This window comes from Podarcis raffonei, chromosome 11, assembly GCF_027172205.1.
Source record: "Podarcis raffonei isolate rPodRaf1 chromosome 11, rPodRaf1.pri, whole genome shotgun sequence".
NCBI classification, from domain to species: Eukaryota; Metazoa; Chordata; class Lepidosauria; order Squamata; family Lacertidae; genus Podarcis; species Podarcis raffonei.
This window is the reverse complement of record NC_070612.1, coordinates 60333307-60353669: the sequence shown is the minus strand read 5'-3', so window position 1 is coordinate 60353669 and position 20363 is coordinate 60333307. Positions and strand designations below refer to the sequence as shown.

The 20363-nt window shown below is 43.9% G+C and overlaps 1 protein-coding gene across 2 annotated transcripts in view; it reads right to left on the bottom strand.

The window, feature by feature from the left end:
• Positions 1 to 20363, bottom strand: part of LOC128423750 (transducin-like enhancer protein 1) — an 80274-nt gene that overhangs the window by 22092 nt on the left and 37819 nt on the right. For both annotated transcript variants that reach the window (XM_053409263.1, XM_053409264.1), the window contains exons 9-10: positions 8089 to 8205; positions 86 to 139 (exon numbers count right to left, since the gene is read on the bottom strand). In XM_053409263.1, the coding sequence (XP_053265238.1) occupies positions 86 to 139; positions 8089 to 8205 (171 nt within the window). The remainder of the gene's footprint in view (positions 1 to 85; positions 140 to 8088; positions 8206 to 20363) is intronic.

Genomic DNA, 20363 nt, shown 5'->3' with positions numbered 1-20363 from the left:
TCCACAACTTTCAGAAACATGGTGCAGTGCCTTGGAAAAAAAAACCCACTTCCAATTATATACATTCCAGTGCAAAGCAACTTACCTCATTGGACACATCCACGACCAAGTTGTCGTCGCTTTTGTCCCCATCACTGTCCTAAATTTGAAAAGAAAGTATTTGTTTTTGGTCAGTACACTTTGCTACAGTATGTCTATTCACTTTAGCTGTAAAGACCTGTCAGGGAACTGCCATCTGAGACTAAGGAGGTGAAAGGGCTCATGGAGGGTGAGAGAGACCATTCAGCGGAGGAGGGGACCAGCAGGGGGAGAAGTGGAGTTCCAAGGGAAAGTGAGTCGGAGGGAGGGCTCAGAGACACTTCAAGCGGGAGCAGCGGGGAGATTTCAGGACCTCCTGTAGGGACACCCACTCCTCGGCGGAAACTGTCACGCCGAGAGTCCAGAAGATGCGTTTCCGTTAAGGAGCTTTTATGCTGGAAGAAGTTCCGTAAACGCCCACTGTCCGATTCAACGAGCGATTGATGGAGTCATGTTTAAGGAGCTCCATCACAGACAGAGGTTTGGGGACATAGCCAAACTCTGAGGGATTAGGATTTTACGCACAAGCAGCTCATCATCCCATCACAGCAATCGGACAGTCCCTGAAAGCAGCTTGTGCAGAGAGGCATCATGAGTAACCCAGCCGGAGCCGGAGGAGCAGCAGGAGCTGGAGAGGGTCCAAGCCTGGAAGAAAGGTACAGAGTGTTGGAACTCCAGCTAGCAATGCAAACGGCGAGGCTAGAAGAAAGGAGGGCGCAGGATGCGGAAAAGGCAAAAGGCGCTACACTAGCAAGAAAGATGCCAGGCATGGTGCAGAAGTTTGGGGGGGACCCCAGGAACTACCAAGCCTTTAGGACAGAGATGCAGTATGCTCTTGAACTGCAGTTTAATGACTTTCCCGACGAGGCATCGAGAGTGGCGTTTGTGATTGGCCATCTCGAAGGAGGGGCGAGAGATTGGGTCAGACCCCTGATGGCAGGGAATAGTGACATGCTGAAGGACGCGAGGAAGTTTTTTCGCGCCATGGATTTGATGTTTTCCAGCGAGATTGAACAGGGGCTGGTGTGCAGACAATTGATGGCGTGCAAACAGGGGAGCCGATCGGTTCGTGAGTACTGGACTGAGTTTACAATGTTGATACATAGATTGGGGTGGGACCTTTCGGCGGAACCCATTCAAATGCTCTTTGAAGAGGGGCTTTCTTCGGCGGTGAAAGATGAACTTTCCCGGGCGCCCAGGGCGGAGTCTATGGATCAGCTGACCAAATCAGCGCTGACCATTGGAGCACGCCAGGAGGCAAGAGCCTTGGAGAAGCGGGAGGGGAAAGGAGAGCGTTGGAGGGATTTCCGCATTCCAGAGATTCCAGAACCAAGTTTCCCGCCAGGAGAGCCGATGGAAGCTGGAACAGCGCGCGCGCGCACAGTTTCAAATCCCAGTGAAGGGAGGAAGAAGGAGGGAAAGAGCGCCAAGAAATGTTATCTCTGCCAGCAGCCAGGTCACTTTGCCAGAGTCTGCCCGCGAAGAAAGGAATGGCAAGGGATGGCTGGAGCTGTTGGGGGAAAGGAGGAGGAAGTCCAGGAGCCAGTAAAAGCCAACGCCTGTCTGCCTCTGTCAGGGCACTGCAGACAGGCCAAGGAGCAGTAAAAGTGCCCACTCCGGAACCTCCAAGACCAGCCCTAGTAATAGAGGTGTTGCTAGAGCTGGCAAACGGATACCCACTAAAGACTAAGGCGCTGCTGGACTCAGGCAGCTCCTGTAATTTTATGAGCAAGGAGTTTGCAGCTGAACACCAGATACAGACACTCCCTTTAAGCAACCCCCTGCAGGTCACCACGATCGATGGGAGGGAGCTGCTGGGAGGAGAAGTCAGCCTACAAACCGTCCCAATGGTTATGAGGGTGGCCAGGCACACTGAGAGGATAGCGTTCAATGTAGCCACCCTGGGAGGGGCTCCAGTCATTTTGGGAATGAGCTGGCTAGCGTTGCGTGACCCGCTAGTGGGCTGGCATCAGAGAGTGGTCTCCTTTGGGTCAGCACATTGTCTGGAACACTGCAGAGAGGGAAAGGTGCCAGAAGGGGCAAAAGCCTCTCTAGCAGGGACGGAAGTGGCGGACGAAGGGAAGGTGCCCAAACAATACGCTGACCTGAGCAAGGTCTTCAGTGAAAGGGAAGCAGATAAATTACCACCGCACAGAGACTTTGACTGCCAAATTAATCTGGTCCCTGGGGCCCAGCTCCCCGTGGGCAAGCTGTACGCCATGTCAGACAGGGAAATGCAGGAGTTAAGGGAGTTTATTGATAAAAACCTGAAGAGGGGCTTCATCAGAGAGTCCAGAGCGGTGGGGGGGAGCCCAGTGTTTTTTGTGGACAAAAAAAACACGGATAAACCGAGATTGGTCGTGGACTACCGGGCCCTAAATGCCGTGTCAGAACCAGTGACTTTCCCCATGCCCAGGATTGATGACATTTTGACCAGGGTGAGAAAGGGAAAGATATTCACGAAACTGGACCTGAGAGGAGCATACAACCTGATACGAATAAAGAAGGGGGATGAATGGAAAACCACCATGTTCACCCCTTTGGGGGCGTTTGAATATCTCGTTATGCCATTCGGATTACAATCAGGCTCCGCCTGTTTTCAATCGCTCATGAACCACGTACTGGGACCTTTGCTCTACAAGAATTGCGTGGCCTTCCTCGATGACGTGCTGATATATTCAGAGAATGAGGAGCAGCATGTAAAGGATGTCAGGGAAGTGCTGAGCCAGCTGCAAGCAAACCAGTTGTGGGTGAAATTGGAGAAGTGTCAGTTCCACACCAAGGAGGTGGAATTCCTGGGGTACCGCTTATCAGACAAGGGATTAGCCATGGATCCAGGGAAGGTCCAGGCGGTGCTGGAATGGAAGACACCGAAAACGAAAAAAGATGTGCAAAGGTTCTTAGGGTTTGGGAACTTTTACCGTAAATTCATCAAGAACTTTGCCCACTTAACGGCTCCCATCACGGACTGTCTAAGCAGCAAGAAGAAATTCGTTTGGACGGCGGAGGCGGAGCATGCTTTTGAGGAATTGAAAAGGGCATTCGCTTCGGAAGAACAGCTCCTGCATGTGGATTTACAAAAACCCATGAGAGTGGAAACTGATGCCTCAGACCGGGCGGTGGGGGCGGTGCTGCTTCAGCCAGGGAGCAATAAGTCGGAATGGAGACCGTGTGCCTTCTTTTCGCGTAAGCTGAACAAATCCGAGAGGAACTACACGGTATATGACCGAGAACTACTCGCCATTCACGAAGCGTTCCGGAGATGGAGACACTTACTAATTGGCGCACAACATAAGGTGCAAGTGTGTACGGACCACAAGAATTTGGAGTATTGGAGAACGGCACGGGTGCTCAACCAACGACAAGTGAGATGGGCCCAGGAGTTCTCCAGATTCCATTTTGAAATTTGCTATGTGCCAGGTCCAGAAAACATCAGAGCGGACGCTCTCTCTCGCAAACCTGAATATTTGGAGGGGGAGGGAGCGCCGGAAGAGAGACATATTATCCCAGAGGACCACTGGGTGTGTGGTGCGGCCTGGGTGGGGCAAAGAGAACTGGTAGAGGGAACGGTAAATGATGAGTACGCCCAGGACAAGCTCAGAGGTCTAAGGAGAGAGGGAGAAGACCCCGGGGGTTTTGAAGAAAGAAACGGGGCATTGTATTACAGAGGGGCGCTATATATACCCGAAGGGGAATTGAGGGGGAGAGTACTCAAACAGCTGCACGACAATCCCACAGCGGGGCATTTTGGGCAACACAAGACCATGTGGTTGGTGACCAGGGAGTTTTGGTGGCCCAAGGTGAGGGAGGATGTACGGGAGTATGTGAGAAGGTGTGACCAATGCCAGAGAGCCAAAGGAGAAAGGCGGGCACCAGCGGGGTTATTAGAACCGTTACCCACACCAGAACGACCGTGGGAGGCGGTGTCGATAGATTTTATGACTGATCTGCCCAAATCCCAGGGGAAAACCGCCATACTAGTCGTAGTAGACCTGTTAACTAAGATGGGTCACTTTGTAGCTTGCTCACATGCAGTCACGGCGGAAGAAACAGCGAAATTGTTTGTAGAACATATTTTCAGACTGCATGGCGCCCCCTTGAGGGTGGTTTCCGACAGAGGGAAACAGTTCACGTCCAGATTCTGGAGGAAACTTATGAGCTTATTGCACGTAGAGGTCAACTTTTCGACTGCCAGGCACCCTGAGACCAATGGGCAGGCGGAGAGAGCAAACGGTATTCTCCAACAATACCTGAGGTGTTATGTCAATGACAGAGAGAACGATTGGGTCGAAAAGTTGGCACTAGCGGAATTTGCTTACAATAATGCTGAGAATGTGTCCACCGGGATGAGCCCCTTTTTGGCTAATTATGGGTGCCACCCCAGGGCGTTTCCAGGGGAAGGAGGGGAAAGATGGAGTGTTCCGGCCGCGGAACTTTTTGTAGAAGAAATGGAAGCGATCCATCGTCAACTCCAACTCAACTTAGAAAGGGCCAAGGAAGAATATAAGAGGCAGGCAGACAAGAGCAGAAGGGAAGGTGAAACAATTAGGGTGGGGAGTCGGGTCTGGCTATCAACCCAAGGGTTGCCGTTCAAGGGGGGTTGCAAGAAATTGAGACCCAAAAGATTGGGACCATTTGAGGTCATCCAACAGGTCAACCCAGTGGCGTTCAGACTCCGGTTACCGAACCACATGAAACTGCACCCAGTATTCCACAGGTCATTACTGTCACCATACAGGGGGGAAGGTGAAGGGGTATCCACACGGGGGCCAGCCATAGAAGAAAGGGAAAGCCGCAACCATGTGGCGGAAATCATCGACTCCAGGTGGAAGGGTAATCAGGTGGAGTATTTGGTCGCGTGGGAAGGGGAACCGGAGTCGGAAAACACCTGGGTGAAGGCAGAGGAGGTCCGTGACGAGATCTTGATCGAAACGTTTCACCAAAGGTTCCCCAGGAAACCTCAGCCAGTAGCGAGGTTTCGGAGGGAGTACTTTGGCACCACCGACGATGAGGAGGAACTGGAGGGATTCAGGGAATCGGAGTTGGAAGGAGGAACAGACTCCGATGAGGAGGAGTACTTGGAAACCGGAGACAGCAAAAGGTGGAGGGAAGTGTTCGAAACTTCGGAAGATGAGGGAGGTTCCTTCAGGGGTTTTGCTCCCTCGCCTCCCGCAGAGGAGGGGAGGGAAGGGGGTGAAGGGGGCCCTGGAGGGGAGGTGGATGTCAGGGAACTGCCATCTGAGACTAAGGAGGTGAAAGGGCTCATGGAGGGTGAGAGAGACCATTCAGCGGAGGAGGGGACCAGCAGGGGGAGAAGTGGAGTTCCAAGGGAAAGTGAGTCGGAGGGAGGGCTCAGAGACACTTCAAGCGGGAGCAGCGGGGAGATTTCAGGACCTCCTGTAGGGACACCCACTCCTCGGCGGAAACTGTCACGCCGAGAGTCCAGAAGACGCGTTTCCGTTAAGGAGCTTTTATGCTGGAAGAAGTTCCGTAAACGCCCACTGTCCGATTCAACGAGCGATTGATGGAGTCATGTTTAAGGAGCTCCATCACAGACAGAGGTTTGGGGACATAGCCAAACTCTGAGGGATTAGGATTTTACGCACAAGCAGCTCATCATCCCATCACAAGACCAAACATAAATACAGATCAAATACATTGCAAGCCCATGGCTTAAACAATACAAATAGAGAGATAGATGATAGATAGATGATAGATAGATAGATAGATAGATAGATAGATGATAGATAGATAGATAGATAGATAGATAGATAGATAGATGATAGATAGATGATATAGAGAGTGGTTTTTTTCACACAGAAAATGTTTAGGAGTACTCTCATTTTCCTACTCATATTGAAATACTGTCCCTCAATGAGGCCAAACTTAGATTCACAAAATGTTTAGGGATATGCGTACCGCTGCGTCCCGCCAGAAAAAAGCACTGGATATAGATATATATAGAGAGAAGTGCATCTAGCATCTTCATTACAGTTTCTGCTGTTTGCTGAAGATGCCCCTCTTTAGCCAGCTTCTGTTGTTCTGCTAATTTCTGTCACTGGTGGTGCTGCTACTGGGGGCTGCCTGGTTGGCACTGACCCATGACTTCAGCAGGTGGGGCTTTTCACAAATGGGGAATCACCAAGAGAAGGCTCTGTCATGGGTAGAGATGGGAAGTCCTGGGGAAAAAACAGAAAAAGGGGGCGGGGACCAGGTTTTTTCCGTTTCCCCCCAAAGCCTTTCCCCCCAGAAAATTGGGGGGGGGGAAATGTGTAGAATATTCAAACTGTATCAAACTGTTTTTTTCAATTTTTCCAGGAAAAAATGGCTTTTTGGGGAAAAGGGGGGCCTGGTTCCCTCCTCCAATTTTTCTGGGTTTTTTTTCCAGGCCATCCCATCTGTACCCATGGTGGTTCCCCATTTGTGAAAAGCCCCACCTGATGAAGATTATCTGTCTTCCACCTTATTTTTAAAATGTATTTATTTGATTTTGATAAAGATACAAACAGTAGGCTTAAATGTAATGGATCATTTTTAAAGAAAGTATAATAAATCAGTTTCGCTGATGTGTGGACATGGTCCTTATAATAAGGTAACACAAAGAAATATATAGAAAGCAATACAGTTAACCAAGATCTGTGAATGTTAACCATAAGTTAATATGCATTTGAAAAGATATAAAATTGTTTTCTTTATTGCATGCAATTTTTTTTAAAAGGTACCATATATCACCAAAGTTGTCTGTTTCATTTCCTTTTCCAAATGCTTTCATCTTGTATGTTGACTTTTCCACTGGGGCACTGGACCACATTTCTTGATACCATACAGTGTCTCCCTCATTACTGACTTCCAAGAGAAATTTAAAAATATTCCTGTTTACCCAAGCACTTGATGACCATATGTTACTATTCCTGGCAACCTTGAAATCATTGGCTGATAAATGTGTTTTTTAAAACATTTTCAAAGAATGTATTAATCTGTTGTTATAATATTTGATGATATCAATGTTTGTTGTCATTGGCTTCTTTGGGAAGATTATAAACTGAATTACTATTAGTAATCATTATTGTTCTGGGATGCTTTTATGTGGAATGATTTCACTTCTTTTCATAACTGTATAAACTGTTTTATTTGTTTTTTAGTTGGATGAGTACATGATTGCAACCTTTCCTCGGACCTTATGGTGAATGACAGGTAAGAAATGAATGAATGAATGGATGGATGAATCATAACCAGATAAAAAGAGAACATCAATTTCTGTACAAAAATAAAAACATACCTGGCAAATGTGCTAGATCAGGGGTGGCCAATTCCCAAGAGACTGCGATCTACTCACAGAGTTAAAAACTGGCAGTGATCTACCCCCTTTTGGGGGGTTCAGGTCAGTGATCTACCGGTAGATCACAATCTACCTGTTGGACGTGCCTGTGCTAGATAGTCTGATATACAAGGTGGCACCTGATCCCCACTCTCCCATGAGTCTTTTGCTTTTGCTCTTCACCTGTAGGTTATACCATTCTCCTGTTTCTACTCTAGGAATCTCTCAAATGGTCTCCCATCCATAGAGCACACACTGCCAGACAGGCTTAGGTTTGGCAGCAGAACTACACTTCAGGCATTATCTGGGCTAAAGATATCCTATTGTTAGTATGGTTATCAAGGATCACAGAAGCAAGGTCATTCATTAACAAGAAAAAGCCCAGTTCAGACATAATGGCAGTCTTAATGACAGCACTCTTGGAATGATGAGAGCTGCAGGTATCCTGGCAACCTGACAGAATTCAGAGAAAAGGTGCTGAGAGACCCAGAAGGTGGTGAGGAAAGGAAGGGAAAGAACCACAGTTCCTAACTAATAAGATCAAATTCTTGACATCCCTTTATGTGAAGCAAAAGTTAGGCTGCCAGTGTTCGCTCCTTCACATACATGACCATATGAAGCCCCGCTATGAGTTCCTCCATACATGCACAGTATCTGAAAGTAAGTTAATCATCGTTGACAGATTTACTTACATAGTGGCTCGAGTCCTTATCATCCACCTTTCTTTTTTTCATGTCATTGGAATAGTCAGGTCCATTCCTTCGTTTATCTGTGCTCCGCAGGCTATCCGGAACCAAGAGTGAGTTACTCTGTAAACACAAACACAAGGTCGTAGACATTTACCTTAAAGATCTCCTTTCACACATTTCCTAAGCTTGAAATAGGCACATGATACCCTTGCATTCATTTCCAGATAGCATTTCGCTATTCAAGTACATTAATTACATTTCCAGATAGTACTTTACAAACATAAAAACCTTAAAAGCAGATTCAGATACCCACAAAGCAGCTGTTTTAGGAAATAGGTTTGTGCAAGTCACCTGAATCAAAGAGCTTGTTATTATATATAGTGTTATTTGAATGCTTTTTATGGGGAGAAATTCAGGGGCGATTTACTCATGAAAAATATTTCAGCCAAGCATAAAGCATTTGTGCTTCTGAAAAGGAGTTTGTCTTAATCTCCTCTTAATTTACAGTCTGCCTTAAAATTTGCATTGCTAATGGTTAATATATTACTCCTCATTTAAGTGAAAGCCTGTGGAAAGGAGCAGACAGCAGGAGTGCCAGCTCTATTTAGATCTCAGCTGAACAGTTAAGAGTGGCTCCAGTTTGAGGGTCACCAACCTTTTTGGTGCACATTTGGAAACTGAAGAAAACCACAGGCATCAGGCACACGACATCAAAATATATTTTGTTGTCTACAACAGAATGCTTCTTTCAAGCCTATTTTGGGCAGGGCAGGTGGAAGAGGAATTTGCAGATACCTGTGGCTGCCATGTTGTTCTAGATAAATAGAAATTTGATATGCCTGCATCTCTCTGTACTCAACAAAAAGATTTACGTAAGAAACTGGTATAACAGAGGTGGGGAATATGTGAACCTCCAGAACCTTCAGCTCCCAACACACTTAGCTAGTATGGCCAATAGTCAAGGATGCTACGAGATGTAGTCCACCAGGATCTGGAGGTCCACAGGAGGCTTGGTTATTATTAAATTTGTGTACCACCCTTCATCTGAAGACCACAGGGCAGTTCACAACAGGTTCCCACTTTTCAACTATCAAGCCATACAAGAAGAATATAATACGTCCTTCAGATTCACGAATCTTTCCTGTTTTATACTTTACTCCTATATCGCTTTGTTTTAAATATGCTGTACACCAATCAGGAATGTTTTGTATTTGCAGCTTATAAATTATTGTAAGCAAATAAGCAAATGTAAGCTTTAATCTGCTTGTGTGTCATCCTACTCAGAGCAGACACAGAGAAATTAATGGACTTGAGTCCAATTATTTCAGTGAGTCTGCTCGGAGTATGACTAATGTTGGATATCACCCATAAGAATCATAAACTGAAGAAACACAAAGCAGTACGAAGCGAAATGACCTTACTGCCTAACTGATAAAACACACAAATGGTTGGTCTCAGCCAATTTACTGCTTAGCACTTCTTTAAAATAACAATAACAAAAAACAAAAAAAACCCACTTCCAACATAAAACTCAGAATGTGAAAGGAAGGCCAAAATGCAAGAGCAAGAACTAATTGTGTCCGCAATCTACAGGCTACTTTCTTTTAGATAATGCTAAGTACAAACTGTTGACCCAAAGGGGAAGAGAGGCATTTGAGATATTTCTGGGTCACATGATAATTTGACATGCCTCCAATTCTCATCTTCCCTCCAGCAAAAGCATTAAACATGTCACAATGGGTTCTTTTAAGTTCAGGATTAGCATATGCAAGAAGGGCAATTTGTTCAATGGTGTGTTAATGCCATGAACAATGCTGAATGAATGGTTGCTGGAAGGGGGGAAAGAAGAGGGCTCTTTTCACAAAGACCTGACAAGCCTCATTTCTGAAAGTCATCTTTACAAGGAAGCATAATGCTAACATACTTTAACAAAAGGTATACAAAAAAAAAATTCTACCCGCACCACTACTTCAAAGAAAACTGTTATTCACATATTAATAATTACACCTGAAAGCAAAAAAAAGGTAATATTACTAAGCGCTTCTCCCCCCCCCCACAACCGCCCCTGAAGACAACCACCCTAGGAGCTTTGTAGTCCTCATACACCAATTCTTAACAGCAAGGAGAAAAGAAAACAAGACAAACAAGGGCACCTAAAGCAATCTGAACTTTCTTCAGCACTCCAAGAATCACACTTTAAAAGCAAGCTTCAACCCCTTTTATTTCTGACTATTCAAGCTCAACACACACTAGGGATCTTAGACAAAGCATATGGGAGGGTCTAATGAAATCAAGTAAAAAGCAGCTCACAGTCATGTCTTTACCGCAGTGTTCTGTGGCTGAAAAGGCAGGTTTGTAGGATCACTGAACTCATTAGCTTGAAATATACAAGGTTGGGTTTTTGTTTTCTACCCCCTGGGTGACTCAAGGAAACTAGGAAGGCTCAATGGAGAAACTGGGAGCAAATATTAAGTTCCCATTTTGAAAGATCTTTTAATACCAAAACACAAACATCCACACATATACTTTACAGAACGTTGCTAGCAGACAGGTATGTTTGTTTGTGTATAAGAGGGGGGGGGGAGGATATAAGACCAAGTGTGTAGAGATCCATATTTCATGAATATTCACTGTCCCAAGACAGCATCTCAATATATTCCACCCAGCCTTCACCATTACAACTTAGTTCCTAAAATTTCCTTCTCTGTTAAAATATCAATTCTTATTTGCAGGTGCTTATGCTTTGAACATCTTCCCCAAAATGTTTTTTGTGCTGCCACCACTGGTTTCTTTAAACCTCAGATCTTTTCCCAAGTCTTCCATAAAGCATGTGGTTGAAATGGGCATTCTTATCCCAAAGACTTGAAACCAATACCAAGTATGTTGAGGTGCATTTGTCCACCTCTGCCCTGGCTAAAACTGGGAATAAGTGGTCCCTTCTTTGGGGGCAATGTGTAAACTATCACCCTAAGCCCAAGAGATGACACTAAATTCATGTTGAGCCTAGAAAGCCAAGATCCCGCTGTCATTGGGAGTCATTTGTGATGACCTCAGAGGCATGTGGAGTGTTGAAAGAGTCTACACTGGGAAGGGTCCTGGGGGCACATGAGGGGCGCAAAATCCTTTTGGGAGGCCTGCGCCATTGGAGACATTTGCAAGCATCTGGTGGATGGAAAACCCTTGACAGACCTCCTAATCTAGCAAAACATCTTGCATTATAAAAGAATGAAGCAGCTCACCATTATCACAGGACAATAGAGCTGAAAGGGGACAAAGGGGACAACCCCCTGCAATGCAGGAATTACAACATTCATGCCAGAATTTTGCCTTGGGAAATATGGAATTTGATCAGACAAAAATTCTGAAATTTTCAGAATTTCAGAACTTTCCAGAGAAAAGGGCTGTACTTCATTGGGAAGTTTTATATTGGCAGGGCCTCAGGCTCAAGATTAGATTGAAGCTCCAATGACAGTGCTAACCATACTGAGCTAGATGGATCACTGGTCTGACTCAGTCTAAGGCAGATTCCTATTTACATTACAACAGGACCCCAACGACTTGTCCACTGATACAGCTCTGATTTTTTCACTGCTTCACAGAAAACAAACACTCTCAAAATGGCTGGCACTTTCTATTGATCTACAGTGCTTACCTTATGAAATTTTGAAAGCACATTAATTTTTAATATCATGCATTGCAATTTGTAATACTAAGTATGGTTTAAAATCAATTTGGCATTGGTTACAAGACCATTCTCATAATCAGCATTTGCACCAGCACTATCTGTTGTAATGTTATCATAGCAATGCTGCTATAATTCCATAAGTAGTACAATACTGTGATTGAAAAAGCGGGGATAAGAGACCGGAAGTTTCTCTTCAAATCAAGTGTTATAGAAATGTACTGACAGGTGTGACCAAGGATAAAGCTTTTTCTGAGGTGCTGCTCCACGTATGGAATATTCTGCCTAGAACTATTTGCTTGCCACCTGTTTCACAGACTGATGCCAAGTGTTTTATTTTCCCTGAGTATTTGATGCGTACTTATTGTCACTGCTTCCCTTTTAATTTGCATTTTACACTTTATGTTGGGAGTGTGTATTGAGATTTCTAATGTTTAGTGAGGAAGGGCCATAGCTCAGTGGCAGAACAGATGCTTTGCATGCAGAAGGTCCCAGTTGAATTCCCCAGCATCTCCAGATAGATAGACTCAGAGAGAACCATTGAGATTTGCCGCCATCAGTGCAGACAGTAGTGAGCAATTCACTCATTCTCAAGTAGTTTTACTATTTGTAAACTGCCTTGGGTGAACAATAGGAAAAGCAGGATAGGAAGGCTTTAAGTAAGATTGGCAGCAATATCTAGATGACTATTGGATTTGCATGCCTGTATGCCTGCTGATCTTGTGTACACGGGACATGGGTGGCGCTGTGGGTTAAACCACAGAGCCTAGGACTTGCTGATCAGAAGGTCGGCGGTTCGAATCCCCGCGACGGGGTGACCTCCCGTTGCTCGGTCCCTGCTCCTGCCAACCTAGCAGTTCAAAAGCACACCAGTGCAAGTAGATAAATAGGTACCGCTCTGGCGGGAAGGTAAACGGCGTTTCCGTGCACTGCTCTGGTTCGCCAGAAGCGGCTTAGTCATGCTGGCCACATGACCCGGAAGCTGTATGCCGGCTTCCTCGGCCAATAAAGCGAGATGAGCGCCGCAACCCCAGAGTCGGCCACGACTGGACCTAATGGCCATGGGTCCCTTTACCTTTTACGCCTGCTGATCTTGTGTAGCCCCCTCCAGAGGCAATTTTCAAGGTTCTCAGTCCTATCCATGGTGGCAGCTGCAGACTATCAGTTGGCTATGAGCAGGCAGTAGACATGTGGGTGTTATGAGCAGCTGCCATGCTGTTCTTGAAACTCGACCTCAAGTTTGTTTGCTTGTTATTTGAATTTATATACTACCCTATACCTGGAGGGGAAGCAAGTCCCCCCTCCCAAAGACTTTAAATTTTAAAGACTGAACTTGCTGAATTTGATGGAACAAAGAGGAACACAAAAAAGAGAGATGTGAGGAGGTCAGGACAGAGGGACATGGAATTTTGAAATTTAAAAACTGGAGTTTTCTTTTTTCTTCTTTTTTGTTAAGTGTGTATTCTTTCTTGTTTTTCTGTTCTTTGTTTTTTGTTCGGGCTTTATCTAATCGATTGATTTATTTGAAATGATGATCTTTTTGTTTTATAAAATCTCAATAAACATTTATTTTAAAAAAAAAAATTTAAAGACTGATAATGTTATGAAGATAGTAATTATTTTTAAAATAAAGGCAAATGGGAAGAGAGATGGTGAATAAAATAGAACAATTTTTGTAAGAGTCTATGAGAGAGGCTGCTTTTATACGGAAACCTGAGGTACCAAGAAGTCAAAATCCAGACCTTTTGCAGAAGCATCACCCAATTCTATCTTTTGAGATTAGGTTGTGTGCTTTCACGTAATCTTGCCAGTGTTATGGATACACAATGGATCGTGACTCAGTAGGATGTGAGATCATTCTCTGGAGTTTACCAAAGCAAAAGAATACAGAAATGTTTATGAAAAACAGACAATAAATCAACACACACAGCAGTGATTTGTACACACCCTGAGCAAAATATAGAGTGGAGCAACAGAGCTAGCAATGGGGGTGGGGAGGAAAAAAAGGAGGGGGACATACCCAAATATCACTTCTGACAGGCTCAGTGATAATGTTCATTCAGAAGAAAGGAAATGTGTTTGCTAATTTTGCTATCTTTTTTATCGTGGGATGAATCTTATCTTGGAGGCAGAGTGGCAAAGATCTTCAGTTCCACTCAAGTTGCTAGTGGTTTGCAACACACTGAAGTGAGTAATGAGAATAAATAACAGAAAAAATGGGATGGGGGGGAATGTTTCACTTAGGAACTTTATGCATTTCCTGCCAGAAGTACTTGCAGATTCACCAATAAGTTTGTCCAAAGTTATCCTCTATTCACTGTGGTATAACTACTGAAGCAGTGGTCAGGTAGAAATGAGCTAACAGTTCAAACTTCTGGCAATATAGAAGTGAAATGTGTATCGTCAAAGGAGGTCAATTGTGGGTAGGTTTTTTTCCCCACCCACCATCATCAAGATGCCTTCAGTCCTAGATTGCATTTTGCCTTAGCCCTAGGGTCAGGGCTCCCTCACAGCACAGCAGTTAGCAATGGAAGTGGCAGTAATATGTATTTACCTGTATAGTGGGTTACTTTCCATAATAGTGCTGTACTTCCACAGGAAATAACTTTGCATACATACAACCCATACTTTTGTTGCCAGGTTATGGAGTCTTGACCACATTCAACTGTTTTTTGTTAAATCAGCAGCTAAACTACAGAAGTAATTATTAATGTGGCTTGGTTGAGGTTTAATATTATTTATTTTGACCACTTTAGAATTCTAAAGGAGGAGCACTGTACAAACCATTAAATGAAATTACGCAACTGTCAATTGCCTACGCTTCCAAAGCAAGCATCCTGATCTTTAGTATTTTCAACAGTTTATTTTGTTGCAATTCTGCTTTAAGGAGTCTTGTGCACTTTGGTAGAAAGGTATAGTTATAAAATGGATTGATATTATCTTCACCATCCCATTACAGCTGACTGCAAAGCAGGTGTGATACTTGCACCACTGACGTCTTTATATGTGATAGCAGCAAGACTTAGGCCTAACCTCCATACTTTAAATTCCACATATCTGCTAAGTGAAAGCACAATGTGTCCTATACTAACTGCGGAATTATACCTGTTATAGTTACAACTATTTTGTAGTAAAAACACAATGAAACAAAACAAAATGGGGAGGGTTTCAACTCCAGTAGGAGTTGTTTTCTGAAGTGTTTCTGAAACACTTATTTTCCCCTATAGTGGAAAATCCCCAGTTTGAGATCTTCATCCCTTTGCTCAATTTTTGCAGAAGTGTCCGAAGCTTAAAAATTCTGGGGTAGACAAAGCAGTATAATCGTTTCATTGAGTTATGCAATGTAAATTGATTGCATTTCTGTCAAATAATTGTTACCACCTTGCTAAGAGAAACATGAAACCAGTTTGTTTCATCTTAATTTCAGTAGACTAGACATTTTAATTGAGGATAATCCCAGCTTTCATGGTCAGAACCCAATTTATCAGGGATTAAGAACATGAAGTCTACATTATTTTTCCAGATTGGCCTAAGTGATTAAATCAATTTTATGAGTAATTCCACCACCACTCCAATTATTTGGTGCTGTTACTCAAAGATTCCCTTCTACTATAAATTCAAAATGTAGCTTCTCCTTTCTTTGGGCCTAATCTGTTGAATGGGAATTACCATTAGTTTCAAGGGGTCTTACACATTAAGTTAGTCCTATTGCAAACAAGATGAATAATTTAATTACATCAAAACTCATATTCTTTCAAGGAGCTTGGGGGTGGCCTTTGACCTCATTTTAACTGTGAGGTGTTTTAGGGTAAAAAGAACTTGCCCCAAACTTCCCACATGAGCTTCATGGGTTTGAATATGGGATTTCCACACCCTAACCCAGCACTCTTGTAATTGCTATATCATACTGGCACTCAAGGATGCTAAGGCCCCTGTAGCTCTCCTGTCATTAAATTTAAATAGTTAAAACAGTGGGGAAAACTAAAAGGGAAATCTACACAAGGGAATGCAGGTCCCACAACACTGTACTGTGTTCAGATGGATTTGCTTAGCTATACTTCTCCACTTGAGACCCTTTCTGGCCGGGGGAGACAAATGAAGGTCTCTGAAGTATGGAAGGGAGTCAAACTGTAAATAAATTTATAAGAATGTGCATGTGTGCACACCCACGCTTGACTATAATTATGCTAAATATTAAGTAGAGGAAAATGTATGCTGATGAATGCTGGGATGGCAAAATGTTTGCACCCAGAATAACCAATATTTACTCATCATGAAATTCTAGCTCCTCTCTTTTCTCAAAGAGGAGCTCAGACTTGCCCCATGAATGCTTCTGTAAGAGTTACAGCCTTTCAATAGCTGCTAGTATTTGACTATTTATGAATGACAGATGAATGGGTGTTAATAAAGGTGGACACTGTTGCTTCAGCAAGTCATTCTTCAGCTTACTTGCAAGTTCCTTGCCTTAACAGTTTTAAGCACAGGAATTGTGCTGTGTTGCACGCACAGAGAACTGAATACTAGGCCTCTAGCGACCAAGATGTATCCAGGATCACTTCCAGACTACACTCCCAGGGGGAATGTGACCCCATCCAAAGCAGGCAATTCACCAGCTATCTGGATTTGAGGTTTCAGTCAGTTTGTTGGCCCTCATCCAGCCCACCACCAAGTCCAAACAGTGGTCCAGGGCTTGCACAACCCCTCCCAGTTCAGATGGACATCATCAGTGTACTGATCTAAGAATACTTGCAATCACCTTCCTTAGAAAGGGGGCATTTGCAGTAAGCCCATAGCTCAGTGGCATAGTTTTGGTATTAGAGATAGTGCCTAACATACAACCATCTTTAGGTTTCATTCCAGAGGGAGGTTTGACAGCCTTCTTCACAATGGATCCTGGAGAGGGCGGAAGACAAGTTGGTCTCTTTTTGGTGTTGGGCTGGCAATTAAGAGTAGTTGCTAAAGTAGGGTTGTTTATTGCCCGATTGTGTCTGCCTTTGGACATAGTCATTGTAAGATATTTTGGTTTTTAAAAAGGATGTGCTGCCCCTGGGACTGAGCTAAAGGAGGGTTTAGGAGTTCCTGAGAAGAGACGCTCTTTTCTGCTAGTTCCATTAGAAGCTTATCAAGGAGGCCCTAAACAGGTGGGCACTGGATGAGGGGGTCTAATGTTCCAACATCTGAGCCAAAGCAGCCTTGGCTAGTACATCGCTTGACATGACACAGGCTGAGAGTCTGCCATATAGGCAGCCATAAGAGAGATTACGAATAGGGTTAATCTTTTTATCCCCCTGAATTTGATCTCTAAGCTCATCCAGCCCTGGCAGAGTAGGAGCTTACGCCTGAAGCCTTAAGGGCTGTAGCTGAGGCATCAACATCTCTCTTCAATGTGTTTTCTAACTTGCAGTCAATGTGGTATTTATTATCTGCAGCAGTAAGGCAGGCTGCAGCATTAGACAAAGCCACAACCACAGTCTCTTCCCTGGGAGAAGAAAACAAGTCTTCTCTCTCATTAGAGAAGGGGTTGAAGCTTAAGCGAGATTCTGTTTACATTAAGAGACATAATTGGCTCCTGCCACTCGTTTTTGAGTGCGTGTTCAAAGACAGCTTGTGGCAGCACCAGCAGATTCTTGGCATAAAGTAGACTTGATGTAGGATCAGGTGCTATTGTAGTCAACCCTGTTTTGAAGTGGAAAGAGGAAATAGTCAGGCCTGCTAGGGCTGCCATATTTTGAAGAGCGAAAAAGAGGACACATTTACTAACTTCTGCTTTCAGCTACAGATCACTATGACGACTCTACCCATGAAAAAGAGGACGTGTCCTGGAAAAATAAGACATATGGCAACTCTCTGTAGAGGAGTCAAAAGTCTAGTGCTGCCTCAGCCAATGGAAGGGGTGCAGGTTTATAATTATTTTTTATTTATTTATTTATTTATTTATTTGTTTGTTTGTTTGTTTGTTTGTTTGTTTTATACCCCGCCTATGTGGCTGGGTTTCCCCAGCCACTCTGGGTGGCTTCCAACAAAACACTAAAATACAATAACCTATTAAACAATGAAAGCTTCCCTAAACAGGGCTGCCTTCAGATGTCTTCTAAAAGTTTGGTAGTTATTTTTCTCTTTGACATCTGGTGGGAGGGCGTTCCACAGGGTAGGTGCCACTACCGAGAGGGCCCTCTGCCTGGTTCCCTGTAACTTGGCTTCTTGCAGTGAGGGAACCACCAGAAGTCCCTCGGAGCTGGACCTCAGTGTCTGGGCAGAACGAACGCCAGGAGAATGAGATATCATTTAGAGCAGCCTTCCCCAACCCTCTCTCTTCTCCCCAGCCCACCCCACATTTCCCCCTACAGCATAGCTAATGGTCAGGGATGATGTAAAGTCCAAACATCTGTAGACGAAAGGCTGGAGAAGGCCATGCTAGAAAGTACACTCTTACAAGGATGGAGGGCAATAGTAGAATCCCCATTCTCACCTCTGAGGCCCCAGCATAAAAGGAACCCTCTAGGCTAGGCTTCCTCAACCTCAGCCCTCCAGATGTTTTTGGCCTACAACTCCCATGATCCCTAGCTAGCAGGACCAGTGGTCAGGGATGATGGGAATTGCAGTCTCAAAACATCTGGAGGGCCGAGGTTGAGGAAGCCTGCTCTAGGCTAAAGTCCACATTTATTTAATGAGTTTGTATGCTGCTTTTAAAGCAAAAAATTCTTGCCAAAGTGGTTTACAAGCCACTTAAACATAAAAAACCAATTTAAAACCACAAAATATCATAAAATTTCTCAAAATTAAAAACTATTATGAAAAGCCAAAAGACCAACATATAACCAACAGAATATGCAATTATCAAAATCAGGAAATAAAATTGGGCAGTTCTGCAACTCAGAGCGACCTTGTGGCTGAAGGCAGTTGGACCTTAAGGCCTGTTTCAGACATGCAAAGTTTGGCGTTTGTCTGACATTGCATGCAATTGCAACCCACAATTGTAGGGTCACAGCTGAAATGGCAAGCACATGGAAGAGGGAAATCGTATTTCCTTTATAGGCAGGCATGTCTGTTGGGCTTCAGAAGCAGATAATAAAGGACAGGAATGTTGGTACTGTAAACCCCCAGCCCCCGAACTATCGAACTAATGAGGGGCAGTAGTTGATGATGAAGGGAAGGGTGTCAGTCATCATTTGATGCTGGTACAACTGGAGCATATTATCCTGAACAGATTGGGAGCCAAGCTTGCATGGAATCTGAGACTGTTAGGGGAAGCAATTAAGAAGGTTCCATATTTCATCTTTGGCAGAGTTCATGGCTTGTAGGGTCATATTCAGATGCCACACTAAACCAAAGTCAGCAAAACAGAAATGAGCTGCAGAAAGTCTCAGGTTCACATGCTTCTCCCTCCAATCTTTTCTTCCGATGCAGCTGCAAGGAGTTTAGACACAACCAATTTTACATAATCATTTATTTTTCTGTTGCCCAAACCAATCATTTGCTTGAAACAAACCAACTTTAAAAGATGAGTCACCAAAGTGATTTGCTTAAACAAATCGTGGTTAATGGCAACCATGGTTTCAGATTTGGATGCAAAGCTAAACTGTGGTTAATAGAAAACTGAATAAATAAATAAATAAATAAATAATAAATAAATAAATAAAGCAAGCAAGCAAGCAAGCAAGCAAGCAAGCAAGCAAGCAAGCAAGCCTGCCCATCTGGCTGGGTTTCCCCAGCTACTCTGGGTGGCTCCCAACAGAATATCAAAAACATGATAAAACACCAAACATGATAAACTTCCCTAAACAGGGCTGCCTTCAGGTGTCTTCTAAAAGTCAGATAGTTGTTTATTCTCATTGTGCTAAATTATGTCTTGGTATGATGTACAGTAGCTGGTCCTGTTGTAGGAGGTGTCTATTAGGATTCCCTTCAATGCACCCAGAAATGTAGTTCCTAGCCAGATAGGAAAAAGTACTCCAGCAGTTTTGACAGTCCAGGTCCTGCAATGGTTCTTACTGTCCACTATAATATATAGTTGCAACTAAATCAGGAAAACCCACCTCCTCTCTTTTTCAGGAACAGCTCCAAAAGTGTGATGGCAGGAAGAGTAAAAGCAGCGTACTTACAGTGGAATAAAATGTCTGTCATGCAGAGATGAACACCAAGGTAATATTTGAGGTATTATTAGAGACTACAGAGTACATTTGCTTTACATTCTCCAATTAAGAAGAGTTTATTTGTTTTTTGCTCACACTTGTGAGCATAACCCTTATTTACTGCTGAAGCAATCTGATTCCCATTCCAATATACTTTTTAAAATGGCAAGAAATAATGTATTTGGTTGAATTCAAAGTGTCCTTCCACGTGTGGGTGGAGGAACTGTGCTACATCCTGTGCTAGAGTTTTGTAGAAGAGAAGAAACTAAATCCAAGATTTAGTTTTTTCTGCCTGCGCAAACACTCGTAGAAGCATAGAACTTCTAAGTAACCAACTTATATAGGACACTGCAAGCTCTTCCACTACAGCTTAGTTCAGCAGTTGCTAATGGTGCTAGCAAATATTTCACTGACTTCTTTCCCAGACTGTTCTGGGAAAGAACAGTCCTTTGGAATAGCTTTTT